Source organism: Botrytis fragariae (genome assembly GCF_013461495.1).
Source record: "Botrytis fragariae strain BVB16 chromosome Unknown tig00000037, whole genome shotgun sequence".
NCBI lineage: Eukaryota > Fungi > Ascomycota > Leotiomycetes > Helotiales > Sclerotiniaceae > Botrytis > Botrytis fragariae.
In genome coordinates this window covers 705,758-726,452 of record NW_023500990.1, presented here as the reverse complement: position 1 = coordinate 726,452, position 20,695 = coordinate 705,758, and the positions used below count along the sequence as shown (strand labels likewise).

The 20,695-nt window shown below is 43.6% G+C and overlaps 7 protein-coding genes across 7 annotated transcripts; 4 read left to right on the top strand and 3 right to left on the bottom strand.

Moving 5' to 3' along the window:
* Nucleotides 1–524: 524 nt before the first annotated feature.
* Bfra_011559 (putative 3-ketodihydrosphingosine reductase tsc10 protein) lies at nucleotides 525–1,802 on the top strand (the record flags this gene model as incomplete). Its single annotated transcript, XM_037341886.1, is given in 4 exon segments — nucleotides 525–641; nucleotides 718–849; nucleotides 1,033–1,163; nucleotides 1,175–1,802. The coding sequence occupies 4 exon segments, from the start codon at nucleotides 525–527 to the stop codon at nucleotides 1,800–1,802; spliced, it is 1,008 nt and encodes a 335-aa protein (XP_037194743.1).
* Nucleotides 1,803–2,850: 1,048 nt separating this feature from the next.
* Nucleotides 2,851–4,687, top strand: Bfra_011558 (putative flavin-binding monooxygenase-like protein; the record flags this gene model as incomplete). The annotated part of the gene is made up of 3 exons (XM_037341885.1): nucleotides 2,851–3,785; nucleotides 3,839–4,280; nucleotides 4,361–4,687. The coding sequence occupies 3 exons, from the start codon at nucleotides 2,851–2,853 to the stop codon at nucleotides 4,685–4,687; spliced, it is 1,704 nt and encodes a 567-aa protein (XP_037194742.1).
* A 2,153-nt stretch (nucleotides 4,688–6,840) lies between these two features.
* On the top strand, nucleotides 6,841–8,711 carry Bfra_011557 (uncharacterized protein; the record flags this gene model as incomplete). The annotated part of the gene is made up of 2 exons (XM_037341884.1): nucleotides 6,841–6,939; nucleotides 6,993–8,711. 2 exons carry the CDS (start codon nucleotides 6,841–6,843, stop codon nucleotides 8,709–8,711), a joined length of 1,818 nt encoding a protein of 605 aa, XP_037194741.1.
* A 955-nt stretch (nucleotides 8,712–9,666) lies between these two features.
* Nucleotides 9,667–11,803, bottom strand: Bfra_011556 (putative mfs transporter protein; the record flags this gene model as incomplete). The annotated part of the gene is given in 6 exon segments (XM_037341883.1): nucleotides 9,667–10,776; nucleotides 10,862–11,031; nucleotides 11,089–11,189; nucleotides 11,246–11,424; nucleotides 11,442–11,718; nucleotides 11,739–11,803. The coding sequence occupies 6 exon segments, from the start codon at nucleotides 11,801–11,803 to the stop codon at nucleotides 9,667–9,669; spliced, it is 1,902 nt and encodes a 633-aa protein (XP_037194740.1).
* A 291-nt stretch (nucleotides 11,804–12,094) lies between these two features.
* Nucleotides 12,095–12,715, bottom strand: Bfra_011555 (uncharacterized protein; the record flags this gene model as incomplete). The annotated part of the gene is given in 3 exon segments (XM_037341882.1): nucleotides 12,095–12,178; nucleotides 12,189–12,609; nucleotides 12,639–12,715. The coding sequence occupies 3 exon segments, from the start codon at nucleotides 12,713–12,715 to the stop codon at nucleotides 12,095–12,097; spliced, it is 582 nt and encodes a 193-aa protein (XP_037194739.1).
* A 1,094-nt stretch (nucleotides 12,716–13,809) lies between these two features.
* Bfra_011554 (uncharacterized protein) lies at nucleotides 13,810–15,673 on the top strand (the record flags this gene model as incomplete). Its single annotated transcript, XM_037341881.1, has 3 exons — nucleotides 13,810–14,220; nucleotides 14,276–15,385; nucleotides 15,446–15,673. The coding sequence occupies 3 exons, from the start codon at nucleotides 13,810–13,812 to the stop codon at nucleotides 15,671–15,673; spliced, it is 1,749 nt and encodes a 582-aa protein (XP_037194738.1).
* A 1,526-nt stretch (nucleotides 15,674–17,199) lies between these two features.
* On the bottom strand, nucleotides 17,200–18,123 carry Bfra_011553 (putative nad dependent epimerase dehydratase protein; the record flags this gene model as incomplete). The annotated part of the gene is made up of 2 exons (XM_037341880.1): nucleotides 17,200–17,927; nucleotides 17,985–18,123. The coding sequence occupies 2 exons, from the start codon at nucleotides 18,121–18,123 to the stop codon at nucleotides 17,200–17,202; spliced, it is 867 nt and encodes a 288-aa protein (XP_037194737.1).
* Between the last annotated feature and the right edge of the window lie 2,572 nt (nucleotides 18,124–20,695).

Here is a 20,695-nt window from a genome sequence, read left to right as displayed (position 1 = left end):
TGAGTTTAAAAGCATTGGGGCTTCATATCAAGGTCAAAATCATGATCCAGCAGGCTTGCTTGGAAAGGATGAGGATAAAGATGTATTAGGAATAGGTCGCAAAGGGTAGTCCACTGGCCAACTGCCATCTGCAGTAAAGTAACATTATCATAAATTTTTGATCCGACTTACCAGTACAAAAGTGACAATGATTGTAGAGTTCTTCAAACTGTAAAACTCCCGACGTATGTAGTTGCCCCAGATATACAAATATCAATATATATACACGCAATGAATTCTGTCATGACGAAGATCGTCTGCACATCACAGCCTTATGGCCCCTATAATGATTAGGTCTTACAGAAATCCACGTTCCTGCACTAATCAATGATGATCTTCGGGGGCTCCCCTCCTACTAATAATACCACGTGTATACCCCTGTCTCTTATCGTTAGCTTATCTTAAACGCCAAAATTCATACGCGACGACACGACCCCGTTCAACGGCTTCCCTTCCGACTTCAATACTAATTCGAGCAATCAGTCATGTCGATGCTTAGTTACTGGACCATTGCAGCATTGGTACTGGGCCTCGCGGCCTTTGCACCGGGCATTATGGGTATATTTGGGCTGGGAGGAAATAAGTTCTTGGTGAAAGGGAAGGTATGATCAATTGTTTTATCTTCGCTGGCCGGGTGCTTCATGTTTGTATAGATGTGCTAACACCTCGTCTCGATAGACAGTTCTCTTGACCGGCGCCTCGGAAGGAATGGGAAAGAGTGTTGCGATTCAATTGGCAAAAAAGGGGGCAAGTGTGATAATTGTTGCGAGAAACGTTGAAAAATTGGAGAAGGCTATGGTGGAAATTAAGGTGTGTTCTTTTATGTTTTCCGTTTCTTCGAAGAGGGGCAGTGGAGATTGGGGTGGAATTAGGAATTGAAGAGAATCGAGGAGAAGAGATATCTGGATACCATTGGAGGTTCGAGGGGGAACTGGCAGAAGGAACAAATGCAAGAGCAAGGGCTTTTAGATGAGCTCAACTAACACTTCACAGGCCGCAGCTCTCTCCCCGCCAACGCAATCTTTCCATTATATTTCCGCCGACGTCTCTATTCCCACTGAAGCCGCACGCATTCTCGAAGAAGCCACTAAATTCAATTCTTCTAGCCCTCCTGACATTGTTTGGTGCATCGCAGGCACTTCTACCCCCGGCTTCTTCCTCGATACGACTCCCCAGAAACTTCGCACACAAATGGACATAAACTATTGGTCTTGTGCAGACATGGCTCATTGCGTTTTGAAATCCTGGCTCTCCACCCCAACGCCGAAAAGAAAGACCGACATTTGATCTTCACCAGTAGCGTTTTGGCTTTCTATTCCGTCGTGGGTTATACACCATATTCACCGACCAAGGCTGCGATCAAAAGTTTGAGCGATACTTTATATCAAGAAGTTCTACTGTATCCTAATCCTCCACAAATTCACACAATTTTCCCAGGTACAATAGCTAGCCCGGGATTGGAGATCGAGAATCAAGGTAAACCGGAAATCACACATTTATTGGAGGAAACGGATCCGATACAGACACCAGATGAAGTCGCGAGAAATGCGATTAGGGGCTTGGAAAGAGGAGAATATCTGATTACGGTGGGTTGGCTGGGAAGTATGATGAGAGCTTGCGCATGGGGAGGTAGTAGGAGAGGGAATTGGGTGTTGGATACGTTGGTTACATGGGGGACGAGTGTGGTTTGGGGGTTTGTCGGGATGGATTTGGATGGTAAAGTTAGGAGGTGGGGGGAGGCGAAAGGGTTTAAAAGGAATTGAAAGATATGTTGAGGCGGGCTTGCGCAAGAGCCGGCCTTTCGATAGGTCATACCAATATCCCGGAAGAGAGTGTAACTTTCAAGAGAGGAGCTGCTGTATATAGTGCATCTATTCTTGGAGGTACCCAATCGAATCTGCAGAGTATAGTGGACGCACAAAAGCTTACTTCGCCGCAATTTACCAAACTACAGATCACTAGCCAAATTAATGCCAAAATCTCAAAACTGCGATGCTACTGCAATCTGCCGGACCTATCACGACATTGAAAATTGGGACTGTGTGTTTATTCCCTGAGTGCGAAATTCATGGGGAATCGTAGCTATAACTCGATCGTGGATGCGCATTTGGAGGCGGCCTTGAATCTTGATGAAGGAGTTGATTCTGTCAGTGCTTGGTCCTTGTTCAAGGAAACTTGAAGCGTCGAAAAATAATGATTAAGAATGGAACTGGAATGGGTCGATGGACAATTCTACATTACCCCTTATTCAATTCTAGACTCACCTTGTTGAAAAGATATACGGTTTGCTCGGCACTGCGCTTCTTCATTTTATCCCCTTCCGATTTGTTGGAACACATATAAATGAATTCGAATAAGGGGTATCAAAGGGCGCATTATGGCTACATATGTCACACAGCAAGTGAGACTGGCTTGATTAAATACTGATGCTGGGTATGAATCCCGGGACCTTTGTGAACCGAATTGTCTCCAGGTCGAATAGCTTCAACCAAAATCAAGCTGGACAAATTTGTCAAGATCGAGTTCCGAAAAACAAAGGAACATATAGACAGAGGCATCAATAAATTTTTGTTCTTTATTTTCTAATAACAAAACGAACAGTCTCGTACTCGTACCGCGTGGCATTTACCTCTTATTGTTCCTTACCATTGTTCTACCACTCCCATTTACCGAGATTTTTTAGAAGGAAATGGTATCGTATAACTGTAATGAAAAGATGGAGATTATCCTCGAATTTATTGGATTTGTCGGGCATACATGAGAATCACTCAATCCCACATCATTTTCTGCAATTGACTTTGCTACGGAATCATGGCCCCAGAAAAACATACCGCAGACGACCATAATGTCATCATTATTGGTGCAGGATGGCAGGGTGTTGCAGCCGCTAGGACGTACCTACAGCTCAAACCCAACATCAAACTGACTGTAATTGACTCTGACAGCAGCATCGGCGGAGTCTGGAGTATTGAACGAAGCTATCCTGGACTCATTGCCGATAGTCCCGTTGGGTGCTATGAATTTTCCGACATGTGTATGGATGAAGATCCGGAGTTGGAAATGTGGAAGATAATTCCCGGTCACAAAGTGGGTGAATACCTTCGCAAGTTCTCCAAGAGATTTGGCATCGATGAACACCTCCGCCTTAATACGAAGGTCTTTTCGGCGATCCCTGAAAATGGAACTGATGGCGTGAAGAGGTGGAGTCTAGAAGTGCAGACAAAAGGAAAAGAAAAGGAGTTTCTCAAGTGTGATAAATTGATCGTAGCAAGTGGACCATCTTCAGATCCAAAAATGCCGGATCTCGATACGAGTCAATTCAATGGTCCTGTGTTTCACTCTCTATATCTTGGTGCTCGACATGCCGAACTTACTGCCGACAAAATCAAACATGTAACTGTAGTAGGGGGTAATAAATCGGCTGCGGAAGTCGTCAATTTATGCGCAACTGCGGGAAAGAAAGTTACTTGGTTGATACGAGAAGGTGGTGCTGGTCCAGGAATGCTTATACAAGCAAGATCAGGAGGAGTACATACCGCTGCCATTGCATTCTCCAGATGGGCAGGTCTGACGGTTCCATGTCTATTGAGAACTCACGGATTTTGGTATTGGCTCTTACACAGTGGTCTCTTTTGGCCCGGTATCTGGTTGATTGGAAAATATTGGGAATGGGCTTCTCACTATATGTTGAAAGGTCTTTATGAACAGAGCGAGAATGCTAAAAAAATCGCACCTGATTTACAACAGTAAGAAATTTGTGGAGCGGTGAAACTTACTTTAATTTACTAATGAAACACAGTCTCTTTTGGTCGACATCTGCACCTTCCTTCCTCCAAGAAGGGAGTACCTTGTTCGAAAAGTTGAATGAAGGAATACTTATAGATGTCCAACGCACGCATATATCCAAGGTTAATTCCAACAGTGTCACTCTCGATAACGGTACTCATCTTACTACGGACGCAATAGTATTTGCCACTGGATGGAATTTGACTTTTTCCAAATTCTTCAAGCCCGAAACGCGTCTTGAGCTTGATCTTCCAATCCCGTTTGGTTCGGAACCTCCCGCTCTGAAGGAATATTGGAAAGAGCTCGATCTCGAAGCCGATCAATGGGTCCATAAAACCTTTCCTTTCCTTTCCAACCCACCTAAGACTTATGAATCTCCGCCAGACCACACACCATATCATCTCTATCGTCAATCAGTTCCCACCACCCTAGCTACCCGCAACGATCGATCTATTGTTTTTCTCGGCGTCCTAGCATCCCTCAAATCCCAACCTATGCTGAACTTTCTTCGCTATGGAGTATTGCCTATCTCGAGAACATGCACGCACCCGAGATTGATAAAGTATTCAGTGACAAATTGACGATGGATCTCGATACCGCGCGGGCAAATGCATTTATGAAGTGGAGATATCGACGAGCGGGGATTATCGAACCGAATGTGGGAGCAGAGGTACAGGATCTTTGTGATTTACTTTGTGAGGAATTAGGGGTGGAAGCCAGGAGGAAATCGAAGGATAGGGGATGGAAAGGGTCGTGGAATGAGTGGTTCGAGCCGTATCGAAGTATGGATTATAAGGGGGTTGTGGGGGAATTCTTGGAGGTGGTGAGGAGAAGAGAGGAGGGAAAAGCTAAGAGTGAGTAAAGGGGAGGGGACCGGTGTGTATATGTAATAAGATGCGTTTCCTTTCCTTTTTTTTGAAATAGGCACTTGAAGCATGCTGCCTTGCATTTGGACGTCGCTTTCCAGAATTTGGAGCGGCTTGGAGATAAAGATTGAAGTTCGTTACTTGCAAATGATACATACGATTAAAATTTCAATTCTTGTCAGAGAACGTGTTAGATAAATGATACATGTCCTTGAAGTAACTCTGGGTAGGTAAACCAGAGAAATCCGATGAATTCTGGACGCTTCACTCTTCTGATAAATCTATACCTACCGATCAGCGCTGTCGTAGCATTCGTTCTCATCATCGCAAAATAAGGGGAAATCGATGAATAACCGAATTGAAATTCCACCCTGGTAGTTTATGTTTTCACGGCATGTCGGTTTTGGAACAGGTGTGAAGATAAAAGGAACAATGTCCCAGTTCATCGATGAAATTAAATCATCACAGAAGATACGATCATTCATGCTTATTTTAATACTAACATGGAGTCAAATTGATGCAGAATATCTGGATAGACTTCTTGATGCTACCATGTATCTCGCAATTTCCCGCTTCACAAGTCGGATAAGACCATAGATTGAGATGTAAAAGAAAAGAATAAGGGAGCTCGACTACTGCAATGACATTCACTCTAATGACTCCACATCAGGTACTTGGTTTTAAGGACCGCGATTTTGCATAACCAGTTGTACCTCTTCCGTCGTGATACATATATACTCATCGATCGCCAAACCTCTACAATCTGTTCCTACGCCCTCGAGTCCTTGGTGTAGCCGGATAGTGCTCCGAATATTACAGATCCTGGATATCTCTATGGTATGTTATCCCTGAATGTCCCAAAGCAGCTTCTTAGAGCGCATTCCCCTCTCATCTTCTTTGCAAATTCAATAAAGAATTTGTGGAACCTCACACATTCACACCCAGGCAGATTCCTAGGTTTACCAACAAACTTGAGAAGTTTGTTCATCAAAGTGAATTTCATTTTGTGGAGAGCTGGAATTTAAGAAACCCATTACTCAATCAACCAGCTCATACACTCACACTTCACCAGATGGAAAAGGGTTACAAGAAAATCAAAAATATAACGACACAAGCTTCATCCATCATCTCCACATTGAAGGAAGCTCAAGGAGAAACAGGAATCTCCAACACCAGAAAACCAGGACACCAGGACATCAGAATTTTGTGATCTTCAAGCAAGCAAGCAGATGACTTGAACACTTTGACAAAGTCCAAAGTACAGAGTTCCCAAGGTCATTAAGAATTCCTTCTATCATCTGCTCATATCACTTCATGAAAACTGTAAGTCGCTGATTCACAGATCAGATTCCATCTTATCACATGTATGTCAAGGGGAGTGAATCTAAATTCTGAGCATATCTTCTGTTCCAAGTTGTTTTCAATCTCACCAACCTTTGCATTACCAAACACAACATAACTCAAAGTAAGGGTACAATTGCATTCTTGGAGATCATTCACAGCTGGTCTCATATATACAACTGGAGTTTGAAGACATCTGGATATCCACAGGAATCAAATGCACACATCCACCATCATCTCTTTGAACTAAAGTTCCCAAGTAACATATGCGATTTGAATGAACTTTTGATAACAACAAAATCAAACCTCGAGCAGCATCACTCAAACTCTTGAGGAACCTATCTTTCTTCAATGCCGAGACTCTAGCCTGTCCAAAAGAGTTAGCTCGATTTGATTTTGAACTTCCCACAATCTCAAAATAATATTGATTTACAATTTGAAATTCACACATCAACTCTTTATTGACCTTGACCAGAGGCCTGGACTTTTCATCAATTCCATAAGGCTGCGGTCCAGAATCATAGCTTTCTTATTTTCCATACTCTTGAAATCATCACAAATCTTTTCTCGAATACAATCGATTTCGGCTGCGCTCTTATATCACTTTATTCACCTTGCCGAAGTTCATCACTTTCAAGTGGTCGCATTCTGCCGGTTGATCCTTTCTGTTCTTCACCACACGTCAACGACACCTTGTACTTCTTAGGAGCTCAATAAAACTCGGTACCATCTGCTCTCCAGTATCAAGGTGCGACATCTGCACGTTATGTTGACGATTTTGATCATCTGCCTATGTTCTTTTTTGAGCATGGCAGATGGCTCAAGTTCGAGTATAAGCATCAATGTTCTCACTCTTACATCGTATACTACCGTCTCACCCACTCCTATTGTCGTAACATCCTCAGAGGTATGTTTCTCACGAGGCCAAACCAATGCGTTCGGTGCTAACAAATTTTGTAGTTTGTGACACCAGCTGACCAGATTCCCGTCACCTTGACTTCTGCACTGATCGTTATTTATACAGTCTATCCAGAAAATGAGTCTCCGATAAGAGGAACTGCGACTCAATTTGCATACCCTACATACCTTCCATCAGTTGCTGCAACTCTTGCAACGTTATCAACCAGCACTACGAGCCTTCCTATCCCACAGACAACTGATAGCTCAAACACTGTTGAGACTGGTGGCTCAAGCACTGTCGAATCTATTAGCTCAAGCACTATTGACAAAAGTACTGGGCCAATGTCATCTTCCACTCGGTCGATGAGTTCAACAAGCAAGCCAAGTATTACACCGACCTCTTCTAAAACATCATCGTCGACAGTAGCAGCTAGTACATCAACATCAACTCCACCAGGCAATAATGCCCGTAAGTCGATTCCAATTGTGGCAATTATAGTGCCTGCGATCGTCGGCGCCATCCTCGCTATTTCTGCGCTTGGTTTACTGGTATGGTGGTTACGCCGAAGAAGTTTGAAGAAGAAAAGCAATAACGCGTCGAACCCCCCGGCATTAAGACAAGGAAATGTTTATGATGGACATAACCAATGCATAAACACAGGAAATAGAGTTTCATGCCAAGCACGCAATTCAAGACAGGATCGTGTGAGTGTCTTAGACACATTGGGCTTGACGGACAAGAAATTGTGGCCGTCTTGGCCTTTCGGTGACAAGATGACCTTGGGCACTAGTGCTATCAAACAAGCGATGATGGGAGCTGCAGTACCAGTTTCTTCAACACCATCACGACCTGTAAGATCTTATGAGCATGAGTTGCAGTTTGTCACCAGTCCTCGGCCAGCTGAACTTCCAGGCGATCCTAAATTATCTGAGAATGGAGTTCCGACAGTACAACAATCGCAGATCGAGAATGGCACTTCTATCGCGCCTCCGATTCCACCAAAGTCTCCAGATAGAGATCTCAAGCTATATGGAAGAGATGCCACTGGACATGCTTCGTCTGGGTCGGAACCTTCAAATGTTAAAAAGAGCATTGATAATTCCTCATTGCCACGATGGTCAAATTTTGACGGTCATCTGTCAAACCAAAGTTCTGATCTTCATGGAGCAGTCGCATCCCCTTCTACGCCAACTACAGCATGGCCACATGGCAGCAATTCACAAGTTATCGCGCCCGCACTCCCCCAGGCTCAGAACGACTCGGCTACAACACCAGCAAAGGCATGGGTCGAACCGCCATCACGATTCTCTACTCCCTCAAACAACTCTACTTCGCCCAATGCAACTCCAAATGGCAGCGTTGATAATAGTCCAAAGCAATGGATCGAACCAACCTCTAATGCCGCTACTGGAACTAGAAATCGTGCGTATAATGCCATCCCGCCTTCCCCGGTAGAAGCCGATACTTTGCGTACTGTCGCAGAACGCGACAACGCCTTGGCAATGCTCGAGGGTCGTCAAAAAGCCCACGTAACTGCAAGCATCTCCGGTATCTTTGGTGGAAATGAACAACTGAGACTCTATAACGAATCCGTGAAGAAAGCTAGAAGAAGAAGTATTGAAAGAAGGGCAGAGCTCGAAAGCAGGTTTCCGTTTGCGAGAGCACCCGTACCAGGCACGGTTACAGATGCTACCCATGACATCTCTTACACTTCAACAAATGCAGGAACTTCAATCCAACGTGTTGACAATGACAATGGTTTTGGGGGATGGATGTGAAGTATTTGCTGGCGTAATGATAACGAAGTCATAACTACATGATCACTGCGGTGAAGCATCAAAGGCGTTGGTAGATTCAAACAGAGACACTTCTCATTGAGCTTTCACTGACTCTCCTTTTGCCTTTCTTTTGTATTTACTTTCTTTGTTGCTGGATCACTTGAAGGTTGATTAGAAATTGAAGCGTGGTGGTCTTAGTAGATGAACGGATTGATGGATTGATGGACTCGATGAATAATATGGGATGATTGACTGAGAAAGCTCTTGCCAATGAAGGAGAGAAAGCAAATTCAAGAAGCAAATCTTCTCTCTCTTTCTTCTTGAGAATCTTCAGAAGCATGAATAATGATGAAATGAAATGAGATTTCCTTACCGTAGAGATACAATTGATAGAAATCAAAATCAAAAGTATTACTGTATGAATTTAGTTGAATTTGGTGAAAAAGTAAAAGATTGAGAGATGACGTCGGAACAAGATTTCAAACTTCCCGACAGTTCCGAGGATTACCCTTTCGAATGTCTTTCAAACCTCTTGATCTCCATGTTGTATGTGTATCTCACTATATCACTTCAACACACAACTTCAATCAAAGCATTTTATCCCATACTGCAGCCTTTGTTTAAAGTCTCATCTAGCCAGAAGTATAATGTTATTGAATCAGTTGCTTTGAAATCATCAATGCTTGAGGAAATCTCGTCAATTCTGACAGTTGTCCGTAGGGTGTGCGCATATGGATTCAGTTGGCCGCACTGCTCGGAAAAGATACATAGAATAGGAATTGAGAAATATGTTTTCGTGTAAGAACTTTTTATAGATAATTCAATAACAGATTGATTCGCCATCCGCCTATCCGACCTTTTGATGCTCAGCACAAATATGTGGTATTTATTCCCATGATACCCAATCACAAACGCCTGTACGCCAGCCCTCTCCCAGCCATCCGAAATCACCACCTTACTTCAGAGCCAAGCTCCTTCTAACCTCCAGACTAACCCCTTTACTACCTCCAGCCATCGCTCCCCGTTCCACCTCATCATCCACCAAATCTCTCAGATCCAAGCTGGTACTTCCACCCATCTGTCCCATCAACCCCTGCCTCTCAGCAAAAACTCCCTCTTCTCTTTCTCTCTGATTATCTCTCATCAGCCCTTGCATTTCCACCTCCTCCATATCATCTTCCTCGCCTTCCAAGAAAATTTCATGTCCACTTCCCTCATAAACCCACATAGCTGTTACACATCCCGCCGCAGCCACCACTGCCGTTTCCCACCATGCCCATCCGACTACTCCCTTCTCCAGCCCCTGTCCGTACCAAATTCCACCTACCACCGGTCCCACCGTTCGGAAGCCCGCTGAGACCGATTGTCCAATTCCGTGTATCGTACCCAGAACAGAAGGATGGGGCGAGCAATTGTTCAATAAGATAATCGTAGCAGGAAGCGTGAAAGTTCTCGCTGAAACAGCAAGCAAAAGTACAAAGAAAATGCCAATCCAGATCGCAGGCCCGGCAGCAGGCGCCGGCGCCAGAGTACTGGAAGGCAATACAGCCAAATATGGAGCAACGAAATAAGCGATGGGGAACAAAATTAGGAAAAATCGAAAGCAAAGGAGAGTACCAAGTCTTGCGTGCACAGGTGGATAAAGAAGAACTTGTAGAGCCATGCCAAGGACGCCGAGAATGGATGTTGCAAAGCCGACTGTTGCGGCAGGCATACCGAGACCTCCGGTGAATACAAAGGGAAGAGATCGTGAATCGTTTGAAGTAGGTCGCGGAGTAGAGAGGAAAAGTGACCAGATATTTGTGAAAGCTCCAAGATGGAAATCAAAGAATGCGCCGGTAATCAAGGTAAAGATTACGTTTTTGGTCCAGATGCGATTAAAGGGTAATTTATTTGTGGTGGGACGAGTAATTGATTTAGGTTCGAAGTTCTCGAGGCTATCAGTTGAGGTCTCAAGATGAGAGTAATCAATCGGGGCAACAATAGTTCCAAACCCTATTGATTGTTTAATCCGATTCATCAAATTAATTCCGTAATCAAATTGGCCACGTGCCGAAGGAAGAGTCTAAGATGAAGCCACAGGTTAGTATCCGTATCCGTATATACGGGGGTGGGGACATGAAGATGTATCCCACGTCAAGAGCACGTACCTCTTCTAGACCCAAGAATACGATGACGCCGGTAGTTGCTAAGAAGACGGCATTGAGAATACCAGGAAGAGCATAGGGATATGATTTAAGCCATTCGAATCCGAATGCAGCTTGGTCACCGAAAAGACCAGGGAGTGTCATTGCTGGATCTGCAAGTAATCCACCCATAACTATGAGCAATATTAGTACATGATGATGTGATTGATCCAATACATATATAGACATACCTGGACCCAATATACCAGCCACATTGAAACTCATAGGTAAGAGCAAAAACGCCCGAGATTGGTATTTCTTCTCTTTGGTAAACTCTGCAACCATGGTACGTCTAATTGAGAAGGTTTAGCTATTGTGAATTTAAAAATGAAGAATCTATGAACTAACATTATTCCAACAGTACCATTGATAGCACCACCAAAGGCACGAAACAAAGCCGCTTGCCAAAACGTCGTCGAAAACCCATATCCCATACATGAGATGGCTGTTCCAACCAACCCAATCATGAGAACCATCTTCCTCCCCCAGGTATCAGCGGCTTTACCCCAAAGCACCGCAGTACAGACCTGAGCTCCAGTGAAACACCCTTGCAGGATCCCGCCTGTGACGAAATAGCAGCATCAGACAAGCCAGGATCAAAGCTCTTCAACTGATAGAACATGTAAGCTTGCAATGAAGCAATTTGTAAGAAATCTACCAATCTAGAGAAGAAGAGGATGGCTAATTGATCTTTCCGAGGTAGTGACATCCATGTCACTGCTTGTGGTTTGGGACCAGATGCTTCTGAATCGGGCTCAGAGGCAGTACTAGGTCGTGAATCCAAGACCTCACGTGGGGATGGAGGTACGAGAGAGGTGTGTCTGCGATGAAAGCCACTTACCCCTCCTCTATGCTCGGGCAAGGCCGGCGACCATAAAGGTGTTGGATATTGGTTTTCTCCGACATAGTCATTAATTTTCAAACAAAAATTGACAAACGATGATGAAATGAAACGGAACCCCCAAAATACAGAAGAAAAGAATCAACAAGCCAAAATTCGGATGGTACAAGTCAACAAGCAAACCAGAGCAGAGAAATATGTTGGATGGGAAATAATGGAGCGGCTCGGTCCAGAATTGTGCCAAGCTATCAAATGAATGTGAAGAAAGGATAGAACGGAAAGAAAAGATGGATCAAAGAAGGAAAGTACATGCCAAAAGTAGTAGAAAAGAAATCCTGTTATTCGATCTTCATCAATCAACCGTTTCGGACTCCCTCCTCTACTCGGAGGTTATTGTTATTAAACTTCTTCCTCGTGGACAGTCTGAAATTCCCTTCACTCTATACTTACTTTATCCTTGCTAGTAGTGTGAAAATGTTTGCGTATGGGATATACATCATCATCAATTTCAAAATTAAGCTTGCCCCATAGCTTTGTACTCTTTAGGTGAGGCTTCAGAGAGCAAGAAAATGGTTGGTTGCCTTTGTGATCCACCTGAGAACCCAAGTTCCCGAATCCTAAAACCAACTCTCCAAGCCTCCCATGGTTCTGCATTTTCGCAAAGGCCTTTGGTTCTCGGCTTGTTTCTTCTTTTTTTGGATCAGCACCCAAGAGTTCTTGGTTGATATTCGTCCGACTCAAATAGGGATAAGCATAAGAAAACCCAGATAAGCAAGGATTGATGTTAGTGTAAGTCAGTAGCAAGGTAATGAAAGTGTCACAGATAATCGGGAAGAAGTTCCAGGGTTGGCTGGTGTTCCAATGTTCAATGCTTATTAGTCCTCAGTAGTCAGTGTTTACGCGGCACTAAAATTTTGGCAGAAAAGAATCTCCACTGTAACCCCATGCGCTGGAGCATAGCGGTACCTAGTAGTCATGGGTAATAATAAAGACACACCTCTTGCACATCTAACGTGAAAAGGGCAATTTGTGGAAGTTGAACATCTCAATTCAAATGATAGTAGTTGCTTCCGGGATCGAGAAACAAGGAACCTTCCACTTCTTGAATTCCAATTATCGGGGATGTTATTCACGACGATCATTTGACGCGTATCCGTTACAATTTGTCGTAAAGAGGTACTAATTTATTCAATCCCAAAGATGCTTTTATGTGAAACGATGGGCAGCGTTGTCTGAGCATTGAATAAGGATGTGGAGGATATCAAACCACGCTTCTATGCTTAATCCTGTTTCTTCTATTGATAGACATCTGTAATTTGTGTGGAGGAGCTTCATACATCAAATTGATTACCCAGAGGTACTTGATATACACCTACGGCCTTGATCAATGGCAGTCATTAGAAGCGCGAAAAGACAAGCGCCCATCCGAGAAAGTCTTGGCGCGTCGTAATTGGCTCCACCGTGTTCATGTCCCCCTGTTTGCTTTCTAGAAGTTTTTCCTTCACATTTCCTTGCCTTCCCAGTGCACATACACTCGCATCCCAGGACCACATTTCCATACATCAACATCTATATTCCACCCAACGCTACTCCTAATATGACATTTCCGAGAAACCCATTACGAATTTCCAATTGCTATCATGCATGCGTATATCTACGGAGTACGCTGTGCGCTGTACCTCAATCATGTTCCTTTCTACTAAACTACTAGCCCTTGTACGCGATTCTATACGCGCCACCCTCAAGACTACTACCTGACGTATGGCATTATGTCTTCCTTCACACAACAGGATCCAAGCTTTGCAGCTCCTGAGTTCTAAGGTCTGACTCCCACTTCGCAATAAACAAAAGTTCTAATCACCCTTCGGACCCACATACACACAGTAGGACCTGTCCGGCTTTTCATGCTACTATGGAGTAAAGTATTTCTGCTTGCCGGTTGCCCTCTATATCCTAGTAGGTTTTGATCCGATCACTTCCCCTTGTGTATCATTATTCGTTCTTTTCCATACTTTCATGAGCAAATGTCACACTTCTTTCCATGCTTTTGTTTCTTTTCCATCAGGTTACCATGGGGTTGAAAGTATTATTATTGTTTTCTCTTCTCACCTCCTTCTTACCCGTCCTCGCTGCTGCTGAGTTGGGCGCTCTTCACGGCGATGATGCTTTTGATGCTGGCAGCTATGGGTCTTATCCAATCCGTACCTACATGTCAACCGATGTCGTTTCCCCGCGTTTGAACATTTTACGGTCGAGCTCATTATGCCGGAACGATTTGTATTGGGTATTTAGTCCTCGCGGGAGTTCTGTCAGTGAACCGGGTGCAATGATTTTGGATTCAGCGGGAAATTTAATCTGGACCAAGGGAGGTTATGATCAAGTCTACAATCTTCAGGTACAGGAATACATGGGAGAAAAGTATTTGACATTCTGGGCTGGAACAGATGCTGTGCAGGGACATGGTGCGGGAACTTATTATATGGTCAGTACAAGTTGTCTCGTGTTTGTAAGTCTTTGCTCAAACTAACTTTGCGCAGCTCAACAAAAACTACAAGGAGGTTCACCACGTCGTTGCAGCGAACGGTCTCGCAGGCGATCTACACGACTTCACCATCACCGAAAATGGTACAGCCTTGATTACCATTTACGACGTTGTTGTAGCCGATTTATCATACGTTGGGATACCACAAGGATATGTTTGGGATTGTGTTATACAGGAAATTGATTTGGCCTCCGGAGAGCTCCTTTTTCAATGGAGAGCGGCAGATCATTATCCTATCTCCGATACATATAGAGAAATGCCAGCGGGAAATGGAGGAGTAAACTCAGCTTTCGACTTCTTTCACATAAACAGTATCGACAAGGATTCCAAAGGCAATTATCTTATTTCCAGCAGATATTTCCATTCCCTCACCTACATAAATGGGACAAATGGGGATATCATTTGGATTTTAGGAGGCAAGAAAAACATGTTCACGGATCTCTCCGGTGGTCTAGCCACTAATTTCGCATATCAACATGATGCTCGCTGGCGTCACAATCGTACCGCCATTTCTCTGTTCGATAACGCAGGAGATGATGCTCATCCCGGAAATGCTACACGTGGACTCCTCGTCTCGCTCGATGAAATTAACATGACGGTAGAAGTGATTCGTGAATACATGAATCCCAAGGGTGTACACGCTATCTCACAAGGAAATTTCCAAATGCTCGAAGATGGGCATGTAATCATGGGTTATGGAAACACAGGCGCATTCACTGAATACGACCCCAATGGAACCGCGATTTGTGATGTACACTTCGGACCACAAAGTCGTTATGGTGCTGGAGAAGTCCAATCATATCGCACCTTTAAATTCGATTGGCATGGATGGCCCACGACTGACCCTGACGTACGAATATTGACTAATGGAGACGATTGGTTGAGCTTTTACGTGAGCTGGAATGGCGCAACGGAAGTCACGAGATGGTTATTACAAGGAGCCGATGAGTCTGAAGCAGAAGAGGAAGAGTGGAAGACTTTGGATTATGCCGACAAAACTAGTTTTGAGACGGAGTTCGAAATTCATCGTTTGTATCCGAGATACTTGAGAGTGAAGGGAATAGGAAGCTACAATAACGTCACGGGAGAGGAAGAGTTATTGGGGGTAAGTTCTTCTCTGGACGTAAATTTGGAACAGGTAAGGCTGACTCATCTCTTTTGTTAGACTTCAAAAATCTTTAATGCTAATACCGGTATGCAGATTTGGTCATTGAAGCCAGTGAGATTAGAGGGGTCGAGTAGTTGGCCATTGCTCACATTAATGGCGTTTGCGGGGGTGACTGGGCTGGTGGTGGGAATCAGAGAAGCGATGATTTGGAGGAGAAGGAAAAGGGGTGCTAGTTTGTTGAGATGGAGGCCTAGGGGTTTGGGGGTTCCATTGTTATCTGGGTAGCGCATGGGTTTTGGGAAGGGGCGAATATCATTGGGAACATATGGGGGGAGTTTTGGCTGAGAATTTGTTTCTGTATATAGGACACATCTTTTTTCGAAGTTTCACTTGTTTGTATAGTCATCGCTTCAAAGGGAGAGAGCTGGAGATACCATTGCATATATTTACATAGATACCTGTTTGAAGATGAATTCAAATAACGATATAATTCAAACCTGCGCACTTGGTGCACTGTTTTATTCCAACGCTGTTTATCCAATACACTGTGAACCACACCCCTTACCATCAAGGGCCCAACATCGACTGCAATCGCACATCCTATCCTATCCTACACCCATACCCCATTATAATTACCCCCAACACAGACACCGCACGCAATGAAAATCCATGCCCAAAACAGAACGACTTACGCATGTGAAAAGCACAGACGAAACACCAGGAAATACGAATCGTGAGCTCTTGTTGGTTTAGTATGTTGTGTTATTCGTCCTCTGGCCGCGTCATCTTGGCGGGAGGATATGGAGTATGCGATTTTGTTGGATGGGTATGCGCGTGAATATGATAGTAAGTATGAATCTGGATATGGGTATGGTTTTTGAGATGGGGGATGGGGATAGGGATGAGGATGGACGATGTGTATACTTGATTGGGAAGATATGTATGTAGGTATATATGTACATAGTTTATGGTCCATTCGGATGTGATCAATTATGCAGTCTATGATTCATCATTGAGATTGAAATTGACGTCGGAGGCGTTCTCGTATTTTCTCGGGCCCGAGAATTGATTCACATCTTATCTTATCGATCTTTTCCATTACCTTTCTAGGTTTACCCTAGGTTATTACGATTAAGGATAGGTGATGTTATGTTGTGTGTCCACTTGTCAGAATTTTGCAGTTCGGGGCGGGCTTTATACCTTTTTATAAGATCCGAGGTTCTCCTAATGCATGAGTGATGGATGCATGGATCCGTTGTTGTGATGCTAATGCTAAAATGCTGATGGTTGATTTGTGTAGTACGGAGTGTATTTATCAAATATTGACTTTGGTCGGACCTGAGAAATTCAGTGTTCCGAAGCGAAGATATTTGTGCTAATTATTAGCGTACAAGCACCTATGTATCACACAAATTCTACACCGAACGGCAAGATATAATATTTACCAAAAAGATATCTAAAATGAGACAATTTAAACATCGAAGCAAATTTCCTTATTTTAAAAGAATAAATGGAAAACGACCTCGAAAGGTGGGATATAGGTATGCTACCACTTATATACAGAAAACAAATAATGACCCAACAAAATAAAATGCTAGAAACATACCAGACAAGCCTGTACTGTATGTATGTGTGTACATTGTTCTAGCCAGAACCCAAAAACCCAATGATGATGCTTGATGTAAAGATATACAAGCCGTTTTCCCAGTCCCGATTTTTTTACCTGCTCGTAGCTCCTATCTTCTTTTCCGAAGTCTCTCCTATCCTTCACTCCGAAGTCTCCCCGCTACCCCTCCATCATCCCTCTTCATCTACAACATGTTCCAAATCCGCATCAAGCAAACATATGCCAAAGCGCAACCAACCACAATACAGAAATACCTGAATAAGACGTTCATCAATTGACATCTGTTTCTCCACCTCGAACGATCAATAAAATCATTGTTATCGTTCACCCTAGGGAATGGTCTATCCTTAGGAACTGTCTCTCCCAAGAACTCGCACAAATTTTCCCATCCATCCGTGATCTTGTATTCCAATAATCTTCCCTCGCCGGCTGGACCCATAGCCTTGACAATGTTCCTGACATTCTCATAATGTTCGGTATAGATTTGTTTCCCTTGGTTCTCAAAATCGCCTTTGAAGAAACAATCGAAGAATTCCTGCAACATGGGTTTATACATGCTGGCGGCCCAACTCCAGCCCTTCAACTTCTCAAGCTCCCAATCCTTGACGCGCCAGTTGACAGTCTTGAGGGTAGATGCGTGCCAGGAATCGACATCGCGGTTTGTGAGGATGATTTTAGCTTCTGGGTATGCGGCGATGAGTTCGGGCGCGAAAGCAACGGCAGGCCAATCGCAAACAGCTTGGCAGTGGCCGAGGAGCTGATCCCAGTCTGCGCGGGTGAAGGCGGGGCCGTTGTGGTATTTGGCGTCGAAGGCATCGCGCCAGAGGAGACAGTCGGGAGGATTCTCGATACTGGCTGACATCATGTGGTAGGTGTCTACGTAGCCTAATTCGCGCATTGCTGCTCTCATTGCTGGGGGTTTGTCAGTATTTTACTAAGAGGGTAAGTCTAGGTGAAGAGAGTACGAACATGCAGTTCCGGTTCTACCCAGACCGAGGATGAGAACTTTCATAGGTACTGTACGGCGGCAGTTGCGACGGTTGATATCGGTGTCTGCAGTGAAGATATCCGTGATAGGTTTTGGTGTGTAGAGACGTGAGTTCGCCATTGTGAAAAGATGTGATGTGATTTGTGTGTGAAAGAATGATATTGTATAGCAAGTTGAATAGATGATTTATTCAGAGAACGAGTAAATGGGTATCTTGAGAAATGAAAAAGCAGACTGAGATACAAGAGAAAGATAGTGAGGGAAGATGTAAAAGCAGATAGAGATGAAATAAAAAAGAATTCTAGAAGAAATAAAACCTACAAACGAACCTCTATATCTATCTGATAAAGAAAGTTTAAGGCCAAGGCCATTTTTGGCGGGTAGATCCATAATAGCATATCAACCCCTTCTCATGGATTTTCAGGAACAAGGACCTCTAGAATTACGTAGACAGACCGTCTAGCCAGGATAGACCGGTTGGACCATACCACAATCTCAACATGTAACATTGGAGATTCGCGGCTTGATTATCTTGTCTGGACTATAGGTGGAGAGATATAGGGAGGAATTGTGGGGGTGCTGGATATTTCAGGAGATTGGGATGAATATTGGATTGACGGGAAGCGCGCGTTCGTCTGTGAGTTCTGGAGGGAAATTCCAGACTATCTTCACTAGAAGTTGTAGACAACCGTGCATATCCTTGAACTGATATTTTATCTATCTTTACCGTTCTTTGGTACCTGGTCTAGCCACAATTACTGGAAAGCAGCAGCTGCCAGCTAGAAAGGAGAAAATAAAATACTGGGATGTCGTGACTTGTGATGGAGGAAATTCTGGTAGGCCTAGAAGGATGTTCCAAAACTAACACAAGGAGCGTCTACCTGCGCGTAACATTCGTGCGTACATCCCTCTTTCCGCAGTACGAATTATCTGAGCCTCAAAAACTTAAAAACATTAAGAAACAATTCGCCCCCTTTATCATTTATTTGTACAACTCATCCAAGTAGAAGATATTCGAGAGCGCGTATCATATACATGAATGATTTGCTAATATGGTACCCTGCGTATTTTCTCCCGATAATCCAAACGAAATTTATCGTCCATGATATCCAGTGATAGCACTCAGAACCCATTCAAGAATAATTGAGATCACTCTTCATTAAACAAAAAGTGGATCTATGTGAATTCCATGATTCCATGCGGTCTTCTTTTCCTCAACTCTGGAGTCGGTACGCGTCCAGAAGAAAAGAATGGAGAATTTTATTAAGGTTCCGATCTTTTTCTCTCTTTCTCTAAAATCGCCAAGAGACTAAGTACCGGTTGGTATGGCTGACCCCCGGCTTCGGGAAAGGATGCTTGAAAGCTTGATCACGAATCATGACTATTCTATCTTGGGTAATATTCAAGGATCTGATTTCATGCCTTTATTTGTGTCAATATCAGCGTGCATTTATCGGACATGAGAAGCTTTCTTTTGCTGATGATCTTATTGTGGCCTTGTAGTTTCACGGTTCAAAAGTTTCAGAGGAATAAATTTGGACGAGGAATCGCTGAATAGCTCATTAATCTGTTACAACGTTATTGAGGTTAGAATGGGGGATGTTGGGATTATTAATCGGGTGCCGGCAAACAATAAACTTCTTACTTTGTACATGTAACTATCACGGAGACAATCTTACCGGTTTTAGATATTCATGTATTATAGTTATAGTTATTGTTGTTGTTGTGTTGTTGTATTTATTAGATATGTTGTGTTTCGTCGAAGGGGATTAGACCTCATTTAAGGTTAGTGGGGAAAGACAATATGAATGACGGCTTGGCTTACGACTCAGGGGGCGTTACGAAATCTGTCAACGATTCAAATGGTAAAGATCGGATTGTTAATGTACTTGAGTTTCGCTTTCTCTTCGAATCTCGATGTGCTTGAGGGATGATAGGTACGTTTTCGAAATACTCAAGTAGGTGTTCTACGTTTGATGTCTATTTATGTATTGACGTTCTGTTTCGGAATTTTAACCTTCTGTTTACTGAGTCTATTTCCCCGGTTTAGCTCTCCTAGTCTCTCCATTCTAGACTGCTCACAGCTCAATGGCATGAGAACATAATAAATTCCAAGACATCCGGAGTCAATCACACCTCACAGTCCTCCGAATGTCTTGTGGGTACCAAAGTATAAACGGTCGATCAGCATCATCATCTGATATTCTATTTGAGGGTCACATCTGAAACGTTAGGACCTGGGGTCCAACCTTGAAAATCAACCCCCATCAAGGTCTGTCTTAACCTTATCAGCAGAAGAAGATTGCGATTCGCAACTCCATCTATCCTTGGTCATGCCAAGAACTGTCAATTTACATTGATTTCACAACTCCCGAGATCATCGAAGATTGAAATAACGGATGAATTAACGATCAAGGGTTTGCTCAGGCCCTATGAATCGCGTATAGGTACGAGCGAAACACAATTGTCAACCAGGGAGCCAAGTATCTCTTCCAAGTTTACATAACGACATTCGGGCTGATCGTTAATATATTAATCTTGGCTTCATTATACTTTCGGCCGACTCGGCATGATTCTTGGAGGGGATGGAGCATACTTTTGTGTATTCCCGATGTCGGGCAATGGGAATGGCAATGATGGGAAATTATTCCTAGGATTGCCGTAGATTGTGAGAATGGTAAGTTGTAATCTT